This window comes from Neomonachus schauinslandi, chromosome 9 (assembly GCF_002201575.2).
Source record: "Neomonachus schauinslandi chromosome 9, ASM220157v2, whole genome shotgun sequence".
NCBI classification, from domain to species: domain Eukaryota; kingdom Metazoa; phylum Chordata; class Mammalia; order Carnivora; family Phocidae; genus Neomonachus; species Neomonachus schauinslandi.
Window position 1 is genome coordinate 88,958,889 of NC_058411.1, and position 12,016 is coordinate 88,970,904.

General features: G+C 39.8%; 1 protein-coding gene across 2 annotated transcripts in view; it reads right to left on the minus strand.

Moving 5' to 3' along the window:
• The window catches only part of CEP152 (centrosomal protein 152), an 83,932-nt gene extending 73,124 nt beyond the window's left edge, over positions 1-10,808 (minus strand). For both annotated transcript variants that reach the window (XM_021693969.1, XM_021693968.1), the window contains exons 1-4: positions 10,722-10,808; positions 1,287-1,390; positions 991-1,063; positions 632-910 (exon numbers count right to left, since the gene is read on the minus strand). In XM_021693969.1, coding sequence (XP_021549644.1) covers positions 632-910; positions 991-1,063; positions 1,287-1,390; positions 10,722-10,808 — 543 coding nt within the window. The remainder of the gene's footprint in view (positions 1-631; positions 911-990; positions 1,064-1,286; positions 1,391-10,721) is intronic.
• Positions 10,809-12,016: the final 1,208 nt, after the last annotated feature.

Sequence of the window (12,016 nt, forward strand, 5' to 3'; positions counted from 1 at the left end):
GCAAAAAGAGAAAAGCTATTGGCAAAATCAATGTCACTCAGAAAGTCTAAGAGGCAGCCACCTATATCCTAAGGTCTTAGCTCATTAATAAACTCCCGGGGGCGGGGGGGACAAAAAATCTGTTTCTTTCCTTAACATTCATCCTGTCTACTGCTGTATCATCTCAAAACAGATAACAGATTTGAAGTATTCAACCTAAAATTTGTTATAAAGCTGGTGGGCTAGAAAATCAAGGTAACTAAATGGTATCATCTACATAGATTTACCACTCTAAAACTATACCAAGATACCCGAACATAGCTTCTCACTGAAGCATGGTGAAGTGGTAGAAGCCAGAAGCAGCAGTAAATGAGGATGGTTATGTTTGGCAAACTTAACTTTTACCATTTAACTCTTTCTGGAAAGTCTCTTTTAAAATTCTAACTTAAGATCATGATTTCATTAGATTGTAAACAGAAAACAGCATGACTAATTCAGCACGAGCCTGAACAAAAGCACTCTCAGGGATTTTTGTACTTCAAATAAAGCTTACCATTGCACTTACATACATTTTTTAAATATACACATACACATACAAACAAATGGGTGCACACATACACACAAACTCCTGAAAGTCAAGTTCTTATAATACCTGGAAATGATTCCTTTGAGGATCTGAAAATTTAATTACATTGGTTGGTTGACTATTAAATTCCTGCTTCTGACCATTGATATATGGCCTAAAGTTTTCAGGAAGGTGATATAAATCTGTCTGTTCATAATTACTTGGAGGAGTATAACCACTTCCACCTTCATCTTCACCTTCTTTGGGATGGCAGCCAGGACGCTGGTCATCATTTTTACTTTGACTGTCTTCCCAGCCGTTGCCACTTTTCTCTCCAATATATACATCCCGAATCTCATTATAGTCCTAGTAGATAACAAGAGTAAAACAAAGGCACTAAGATCTATTCCCACCCTCGCCAAAGTCATTATCAACTCGATACTTACATTTACACTTTGAGATTTAGGGAGCACTTGATGCTCACGCCAATTCATCTCCAATTGCTCAGAGCGATGTAGTCTTGGGAAAAATCAATACTTTAGATTTAGAGCCCATCACTTATTTGGATACAGATATCACAAAGAACCCCAAGATTTTAACGTCTTCCCTCTCTAACCTTCACCTAAAATTCTAAGAATTAGTCTACAATTTTACAACCATGTCCATTATTGCCTACAGAGAGTCAAAAGAAAGAGCCTTATAGAATTGCAACATATGAGTGCAAGTGATTTTAGGTCCTTACTCTCCCTCTGTGCCATCCTCGCTGCAGTCGGAATAGTGGAGCTCGGGGGAGGACAGGTCATCATCCAGCATATCGTGCGGCAGGTCGGTGAGTAACAGCTGCAACTGAGACAGGAAAGTCAGCATCAATATCACACTGACTGAAACATGAGATGCCAAACCAAAGTTGCCTTGCAACGGGTGACTTCGACTTGAGAAGTCAAAGACGTTCCTAACTTCTCCATTTAATAAATGTTTGAAATTCCACACAAATTATGTTCAAGGGAATGCATAATATCAGGATTTATACTAGAAGGCTTTTTTTCTACAAATGTCTTAGATTTAAATACACTTAACATTACAATAGAATTTTAAACCTTCTTTATGGAAACACAGCAAGTCATGATAATGGTACAATCACCGTATTATGTTATCATGCGGCAGACTTGGGTCTCAGAACCCTGTTCTACCAGTAATCAGACCTTGGGGACTTGACAATCACACATCCCCCTGGGAATCTGAGTAGCCAGCTCTACCTCGCCCAGGTGGTGAGAACAGTAGTACCACCAGCAGCAGCAGGTGGCCCAGAAGCTCTTAAAAGCTGTAATAATGTGATAGAAACCCCTTGGAGAGTGACTAATTAGCAGACTGCCATCTAATTCCAGCAATGAAAAGATACATGATACTCGGCTCTGGTGACACAGTTGAGTAAAAAGGGAGCTTTAAGACTCAGTTTTCGGGGCGCCTGGGTGGCTCAGTCGTTAAGCGCCTGCCTTCGGCTCAGGTCATGATCCCAGGGTCCTGGGATCGAGTCCCGCATCTGGCTCCCTGCTCCGAGGGAGGCCTGCTTCTCCCTCTCCCACTCCCCCTGCTTATGTTCCCTCCCTCTCTGTGTCTCTCTCTGTCAAATAAGTAAATAAAATCTTTGGAAAAAAAAAAAAGACTCAGTTTTCTACAAAGCTACAGAGCACTCTCAAAAGCGTAACTCCAAACCTGACATAAAAACATTTGATTTCACTCCCCAATTTTTTTCTAGATAAATCACATCTTTAAGCATTCTACCTATAAAAACTAGGTAAATTCATTTATTGTTTCAAGATAAACAGTGATTAAGAGATGAATGGTCTAATTTGTTCAATTTCAACATCTGTAAATGTCTTTCTTCAATTCCCAATATATTGTCTTAAAATTTATAGCAATCAGAATATTCAAATATTATATTATTAAACAGAAGAGGGCTGCTTATGACTTCTCTTTAAAAGTAAGCACCAGTTAAATTAACAAGTTGACTGAGTCCTCCACAGTGCATAAATGAACCCCATAAAATTATGCAATGAGGGAATTTTATTTTCTTAAATTTTTTTAAAGATTGTATTTACTCATTTGTCAGAGAGTGAGTGAGCACAAGCAGGGGGAGCGGCAGGCAGAGGAAGAAGCAGGCTCCCTGCTGAGCAGAAGCCCTAATGCAGGACTTGATCCCAGGATCCTGGGATCATAACCTGAGCCAAAGGCAGACGCTTAACCAACTGAGCCACCCAGGCATCCCGCAATAAGTGAAAGATATTAAATACTCTGTAAGACATGGGAAAAAAATGAGATGCTCCTTGATCTACGGCTTAGTCTATGGCAAGTTATTTTTACCCATTTTAGAAAAAATGAAATGTAGCTATAAAACATATCTGAGTATTACATTTACAATCAAAAACCTCCTGAAAGAAAATACATATGTGAAAAGTTAAATGAAAATATTATGGGGGCACATGAGTGGCTCAGTCAGTTAAAGGCCCCACTCTTGATCTGAGCTCAGGTCTTGATCTCAGGGTCATGAGTTCAAGCCCTGTGTTGGGCTCCACACTGGGCATGGAGCCCACTTAAAAAAAAAAAAAATTATTATAAGAAAGGTCTGAAAGGAATGCTCCAATTGTTAATTGGGTTTTGAAGAAGTCAAATTTGGGAATGCAAATGGGGTATGTGAAGAGGGGAGGGGGATACTTCCTTGATCCCACATATATTTCTAATATTCACTGTATTATTTTTTTAAAAAGTTTTCTCAATCCATTGTTCTTTAAAAATGAAACAAGAAAAAATATTCTATTCCAATGAAAAGCATCTCAAAATTTATTTGATATTAATATTAATAACCAAGACCTTGATTTATTGGTCACCTGCTCATGCTGAGTAATTGAAAAACCATTCTGAGAATTAGCCATATCAGAGTTGACCCAAAGATATAAAGAATAAGAAACACAAAAGAACCACTAAAAGTTAAACACATCAACATATTAGTATACTACATGTATGCCTCAAGTGAAAGGTAGCAAAGTGATTTGAGAAAGACACAAAATTCCCTAAGTAAAAAACATATATGAGATCTTTTAAAAGTAGTCCAACCTGCTTTGTCTATAATTATGCATCACTCCTTTAAGGAAAAAGACTACTCCCACATACTACACAGAGAAAAATAACAAAATAAATCTCTCATACTTACATCAAGTAAGGACTCCCGTACAGAAAGAATATTTTCTTCTAAACCTTCAGTGAGATTCAAGTACATAGCCTTATAATTAAGGGGAACCTTGACAGGGACATCTGAAAAGTACATTTTTTCCTCTCACCTAGAAAAAGCTATACGATAACTAAGCAGTTCTTGCAGCTTTCTCTGTGACACCACAAAATTAACAAAATTGGCATCCACAGAGGAAAATTAATTTGAGCATAAGCAATAAGTTCATCAAAATGCTTCCAGATCCACAGGTGAACTTATCAACTGGCAAAATCATCCCTATAGTATTTAGTTTCTTATAAAATATTTTACATATATGCTAAGAATTTGAAAGCATTTCATTCACCTTCAAAAAATTTCTCCATGAAGTGCTTTGGCATAGCTGGGCCATATTCCTTGGCTCCCATAACTCTCAGGACAGAGGGAAGCTAAATGAAGTGAGTCCTCCTAATAAGGCCATTCAGGAACAAAATCCCACCCCCAAGGCTTCCAGTCCCAGGATCAAAGTGTGCCCTTTTCATATACACTGTCAAACAGTTTTTGCTTTCGGTCATTGAACCTTGTGCCATAAAACACAGAATTATCAGATCAACTTAGCATGTTACCAAGTAGAGATTTTTATGAACTATAAATTTTCCCCGTTAAAGATCCACCTAGCTACCAAACAGATTCAAGGGCAAAGAGAACAATTTTTATAAATGATGACATTTAATTCCACTCATTACTTTCCCAAATTCATCAGACTGCTTTTTGGTCGCAAATGCAATCTTTTCAGTGGGATGTTATTGTGTGTCAACTGAGTTTAATAATTAAACAGACACCCCCCTTAGAAAAAAGATCATTTGCCATTGCTAAGGCTTCTACTGAAATGCAATCTAAACCATTCCATAAACTCCTCTACCTTTACTCAAAGAACTTCAGCAGCAAAACACTTTGCAATAACCCATGCAGAACATCCAAAATGCCTATGTTTAGGGGGAATGTAAAACAGAGAACAGTGTGTAAACCTTTTGCTAGGGTTTTTTTTTTTTTTAATTTTTTTTATTAACATATATTATTTGTTTCAGGGGTACAGATCTGTGATTCATCAGTCTTACACAATTCACAGCTCTCACCATAGCACATACCCTCCCCAGTGTCCATCACCCAGCCAGCCACCCCATCCCTCCCACCCCCCACCACTCCAGCAACCCTCAGTTTGTTTCCTGAGATTAAGAGTCTCTTATGGTTTGTCTCCCTCTCTGGTTTCGTCTTGTTTCATTTTTCCCTCCCTTCCCCTATGATCCTCTGCCTTCTTTCTCAAAATCCTCATATCAGTGAGATATGATACTTGTCTTTCTCTGATTGACTTATTTCACTTAGCATAATACCCTCTAGTTCCATCCACGTCGTTGCAAATGGCAAGATTTCATTTTTTGATGGCTGCATAATATTCCATTGTGTGTGTGTGTGTGTGTGTGTGTGTGTATACACACACCACATCTTTATCCATTCATCTGTTGATGGACATCTTGGCTCTTTCCATAGTTTGGCTATTGTGGACATTGCTGCTATAAACATTGGGGTGCATATGCCCCTTTGGATCACTACATTTGTGTCTTTGGGGTAAATACCCAGTAGTGCAATTGCTGGGTCGTAGGGTAGCTCTATTTTCAACTTTCTGAGGAACCTCCATACTGTTTTCCAGAGCGGCTGCACCAGCTTGCATTCCCACCAACAGTGTAGGAGGGTTCCTTGTTAGGGTTTTCAACTTAAATTAACTAAGCAGACTGTCTTCGAAGACTATAATCTTCAATATTCATGAAAGCAAGAGTTCTCAGATCACAAACCATACATCTCCCCGGAGAAAAGCAGTAAATGGAGTAGCCGACATTCATATGGCTCTTAAACAGGTTACCTCATAAGTATACTGAAAAGATTCTGATATTTTAAAATGTAAATTATTAAATAGTGCTTTCATGGGTATACACTAAACAGAATCTTCATTCTAACCTAAGAGCCAAGTTAAAAACCTCCTTGAAAAGGCTCAGTATGGGAACGATAAAGGGCCAAATAACTTGGCAGGCAGAGTTTTAGTTCATGAATTATATTACATGAAGATTTTTTTTTTTAAGTCCATTCCATTAGTTAAACTAAATTTTAGGTTAGTGGGGAAGACTGTGTCTAGATTGCCACATACCTGAAAAAGAAATACGGCAGCATCTGTTAGACAACTATCGGCTGCCCCACAAATGACACAGAACTTTAGGCCTGGAAGGAACACTGGAGCTCCTCCAAGGCAAATTTCTCCTTCTAAAAAGGAGCAAACCAAGGCCCAGAGAAGGTGAGTGGCATGCCCAGGAAAGAGAGTTACAGCTCCAGAGCCAGCAGCAGAACCTGAATCTCTCCATTCTCACTCCAGTTTTCTTCTACATGACATTTCGTTAGTCACTGGAAGACACTTATTTCTACCTCTTTGTGTACAACCAAGCTACAGTCAGCCAGAGTAATGTTTTTGTTCCCATCGTGACAGTCCCTGAAAAACACCTGTATGTTATGAGAAATATTCAAAGGTACAATCCAGATAAAGTATAAGAAATTGCTAAAGAAAAACATCAAGCATATGAATACTTAAACCATTTGTTTCTTTTTCTCCAGTGATGACAAGAAAGTGCCACTAAATAAGTCAAATAATATAAAATGTAAACAAATACTAGCTTCATAACTCCCTCTAGTGGGGACAAAATGTCAAAATCTTTCTATAATTACATCAAACAAGGCAATTAAAAAGTAGAAGAAAGGCTGTGCAATGGAAACCCTACCTCTTTAAAATACAGGATTTCAAGCTCAAATGAGCTTTACTATTCTATTAGAGAAGCACCGATATAAAATCCAAAAGGACTCAAATCAGCATGGCCAGGTGTGAGCTTCTCTCTGCCATCTGCTACTTAAACCACCTACCTTTCTCCTCAAGATCATTTTCCAGGCTTCAAATCGATCATTACTAAGTGAACCCTCATCAGCAAGTGTTATCTTGACAGCACAGATTACTAGTACTTCTGCTCCAAAATGCATACGTACATACATAGAAGCAAGCCATAATCACAGAACTGTTTCTGGGGACACTGCAGAAAAGTACACGTATACTCCAGCAAACTGGAAAATCCCAAATGACAGTCTACCTTAAGCTGTGTGTTCACCAATAACTTTGGAGCTTGTAACCACTCCTATCACAACAGTAACAACAACTGTATGTCTGTAATATCACATAATGAAATCACAAAGCACACTGACTTAAGTGAAAGGTATTTTGAAAAGCACATTGTTACGTTATGAATGAGTTAATAAAAGAACTTTGAAATTCCTCTTCTCTGGGCCAGCTTTCCAAGTAAAAGTTTGCCTAGAATACTTTGGATGAGGTCTACTTAGCAGCAAAGACAACTACAGCCATAATTCTCAAATGGCACAGCAAGAAAGTAGTATGCCCCAGTAAGTGGTGAGAAAGAGGAGTGAGATGAGTACTAACTGAAGTGACAGCATATTTCCATGGTATCATCACCCTCACTCATCTGCACCCTAATCTGCCCTGTTTACTGTGTAGAAGATGGAGTTTTGGGTGAAGCACGGAGTGAGGCTGTGGGTTATACTTCTCTGCTATGCGTTGGCCCACAGTGCCCAAACTTTTACCATTATACCACTGAGAACTGAGGGAATTTAGAAATGATTATAGTGCCTGACTTTTCTGCAAAACTCTTGGGAGATTTTTTCAAAATATGGGTCTAATCATGTGGTTTCAGATTCCACTGGTCTAAATGTCCTATGAATATTGAATCGCTTTACTAAATGAAGTGACTATTTCCTTTTCTGAAGATTAAATGCACTTTCTCCCCTCAATCTTCAATGCAAACAATGGAGGAAACAGAAATGGAAAAGGCAAGATCATAATTATAGAGCTGCTATTGGGATGGCATAGAAGTTGGAACTTGACTGTGGCTTATTCACTGACTTAGGGGTAAATGTGGACAAAATCCCAACTGACCCCAAAGCACCAAAATTAAACTCAGCAACTGGACTTCATACCAGAAGGTCAAAATCAGGATTACTCTACCACTTACAGAGAGAGGATCTCACAAATCCTTAGCAGTGTAGACTATGAGTCAGATATGGCCTGCTTGGCCCTATAATACATCCTCAGGAATACAGACATTCCTCCTACATAAGTGAATTGAATACCAAGTGATTCACTAAGTAGAGAAAGCAATATGCATTAGCCCACTACTAACACTTATAATGCAGCTGTCAATCCCAAAACTAACAACCAGGGAGCAGGAAAAGACCACTCTTTTCTTTAACCACCCAAAGCTGTGAAATGTTCTGCTATGGTAGGGTCAGACAGCCTGAGGAGGTTGAAATGGCCTATGGATATGCAAACTTAGGTTTGATTAGCTGATTTATCATTTTAACTTGCAGTGACAAAATATACATAAGCTGAATTTTATGAATAATCCTGAATTTTGTTGGTGAAAATCTGAAACCCTCTAGCCTCTGATCTCTTCTTCCCTTGAATTAAAAAAGAATAAAAAGGCAAAAACACTTTTTATTAACACAAAACATAATCATCATGTCAGAGTCAAGTTGGCTATACATTCTTTTCTCCCACTCTGCTAGAAACACTCATTCTTAGGTATTTCACTTCTTAAGAGCTCCTTTTCCTCTGGAAATTCCTTATCCCAGCTTATAACCAATCAAGAAGTGATCCCTAGGGCTATTTTCTATATACCTAGAATTAACTGCCTCTTTAACTAATGTCCCCCTTAAAACTTTCACCACACAGTATACCTCTAATTAGTTCCCTCTAATACCTTAACCATCTCTAATATCTTTTCCAATGAAAAATCACCTGTCAGATTATTTTTTCTTCTTTAAAGCCTACTATAATAATTACTTAAACTGAATCCCTCAGGAATCCCAGTAGCTAAATTCCAGCAAACTATCCAAAGCCATCAGGGTCATGATGTGAGTTCACAAAGTAACAGAAAATCCTCACGCCAACAATTGCCGTGAAGGACCCCCATTCAAAATCCGGAAACCCTGGTCAGGGTCACAGACGCCAATGCCCTCAGCGACCTGGCAGAGAACTGACAAGAGTGAAGTGGCAAGTCCACGTGAATAAGCCCACGTCGGTGTGAGAGGACCGTGGCCAGCTGGGAAGGGACAGCCACTGCTCAGATCCAGCCTGCCTGCTGCCATGTGCACATGTGGCCAGGGCTTAGGACGTTTCAAGACAAGCCAGATGGGCGCCTGGGTGGCTCAGTCGTTAAGCGGCTGCCTTCGGCTCAGGTCATGATCCCGGGGTCCTGGGATCGAGTCCCACATCGGGCTCCCTGCTCAGCGGGAAGCCTGCTTCTCCCCCTCCCACTCCCCCTGCTTGTGTTCCTGCTCTCGCTGTCTCTCTCTCTCTGTCAAATAAATAAATAAAATCTTTAAAAAAAAAAAAAAGACAAGCCAGATGAAATTTTCCAATCTTTAAATACAGATTGAACTTTTAAAAACAGTGCACAACCAAACAAGACAAAATGTCTATGGACAAAAATCCACCGAGCTGCCAGTTTTCTAGCTCTACCCGAAACTCTACTTCCAGCTACATGGGCAACTGACCCTATTCCTTGCTTCTTGTTGATAATAATAGTCCACAGTAATGATTAAAAAGGACTGTTTTATACATTAGAAAATGGATTGTATCAAGCATAGCCTCAGTACAAAAGAAGCCTATCATCATAGGCAATCAAGAAACCTGACTCAAACTAAAAACAACTCTAATAAACTGACTTTCACCAAGTGCTACTACTACTATTGCCCCCATTTACTGAACATGACTCTGTGCCAGGAATCCTGTTAAACTCATCTATGTATCTAAAATATAATCTTCTCAGGGCGCCTGAGTGGCTCAATCGTTAAGCGTCTGCCTTCAGCTCAGGTCATGATCCCAGGGTCCTGGGATCGAGCCCCGCATCGGGCTCCCTGCTCAGTGGGGAGTCTGCTTCTCCCTCTCCCACTCCCCTTGCTTGTGTTCCCTCTCTCACTGTCTGTCTCTGTCAAATAAGTAAAATCTTTAAAAAATAAATAAATAAATAAAATATAATCTTCTCCTCTTATTCCTTTTCCCCTCGTCCATTCACCACACAGCAGATGGTAAGATCTTTAAAAACATGATCAGATACCACTTCCCTGCTTAAAATCCTCCACTGACTTCCCATTGCTCCTGGAATAAAATACAAACATCTTACCATGACACAAAATGATTTGGCCCTAGCCCACCTCCTCATGCTGTCTCCACACTCACCCCTTGGTTACACAATCCCCATACCACAGCCTTCTGGCTGGTCTGCAGATATACAGGCTCTTCCCAACTTGTCTGTTTTATACTCGTTGCATGTCTTGTCTTCCTCAGGCTTCTGCCTGGCTGTTACTTCTCATGAGTCAAGTCTCAGTTCAGGCATTTCCTCCTCCAAAAGGCCTTCCCTTACCAGTGCCCTCCCAGCTGCTTTAATTTCACCTATTTTGTTTCCTTAGCACTTACCAGTGCTAAATTATCACCCACTTGAATTATTTTGTTCATCTGTTTACTTGCTTATTGCCTGCCTCCACAAGGATGTAAGCTACCTGAAGCAAAGAACGTTGCTGGACTTGTTCAAGGCAAAGTTCCAGGCAACTAGAAACTAGGTCTCTGCCTCCAAAGCCAACCACTACCTCCTAAAGGAAAAGATCTTAAAGAATCAAACCATTTACTGTGTTTTAGTCTTGTTTCAAAAAAGGAAGCATTCCACTCAACCACCTTTTAAAAGTTCAAATACTGATCAGGTTTTAGGAGGTGACAAAAAATTACAAATTCCTTCAAAATGACTCAAGATGATATCTTTTGATCAGGAAATAAAACTTTAAGATTGGGTTCAGTCTTTTCTCTGAGAAACTTACCTCTTTCTCCCTTTCATAGTCTTCTTTGTCATACTCTTCATCTTCATTTTGCGTCTGCAGTGCCACACTGCCAAAATCTAAGGACATGGTGTTCCTGCGGAAAGAGAAAGACGCTTGCTTTCTAAGTATCCCATAAAATCTCCCCAGACCAAACTACACAAGAGATGCCACACACACGCACACACACACAGAGACAACAGCAGTCAGGGAAAAGATATATGTAACTCATGCACAACAAATGGTTGGTATTCCAAACATAAAGACTATGCTTACAAATTAACTGTGATTCACAGAAAATAGCTGTATGACAGTAACTCATAGAAAAGGAAAATGCAGGGCACCTGGGTGGCTCAGCCGGTCAAGCGTCTGCCTTGGGTCCTCTGGGCTTCCTGCTCAGCAAGGAGCCTGCTTCTTCTCCCTCTCCCCCCCCCAACCCCCCGTGCTCTCTTGCTAGCTCTCTCTCTCTCTCAAATAAATAAATAAAAGAAATATGCAAAAAGCTAATAAATCTGTGACTAGACATTTCTCATGGTCTGGAACGTATAACTTAGAACAGCAAGATTTTTTGTTCACCCACAAAAAAAATGATAAACTAGAAATATGCCAAAACAAAAATTTTAAGAATATGCTCAGAGTTACTAATTTGGTTTATTAGACATGGCAAAGGTGGTATCCTCCACAATTTGCTTCATCCTTTGAGTATCACAAATCCGAATGTCATGTTTTACAAAGAGAGCCACTAAATGCCGAGTTAATGATCGCCACCCAAAAACCTTTACGATCTGGTAAGCTCTGTGTAGCACACAACAAAAATATCAGTGTTAAGTATTCCGCTCCTTAGCTTGATAAAATCAGCCTCTCGCAAAAAGTACTCAGGAAAAACAGAAGTGAAGAGTGTGAAGCTGTACCATGTAGTTCCAATTCCAGAAGCATCAGCAGCAGCTCTCCGCAGAATGGTTACTGCTGTGGCAGAGGCGGCAGCAGCAGCAGGAGGTGGGTTTTCAGGTACTTACAGTCAAAAGCCTGCTGATGATTTGAATTATACTTAGGAATCGATGCTACACCGGAGACTACCCAGAATTTCAAAGTTCCAAATAATCCCGACAAAAAAGTAGGCAGGCGTCATCAATTACCCAGCCTAATACTGCCTTCCATTCACTCTTCTCTTCTGCATGCCGGGGAAATGCACTTTGATGTGAGCCTGAGCCACAACTCACTCACTGCATTTTTCAGGCTCTAAAATGTCATTAAACTGGAAGTGAATTAAGAAGCATAGGCCCAGGCATCCAAATACA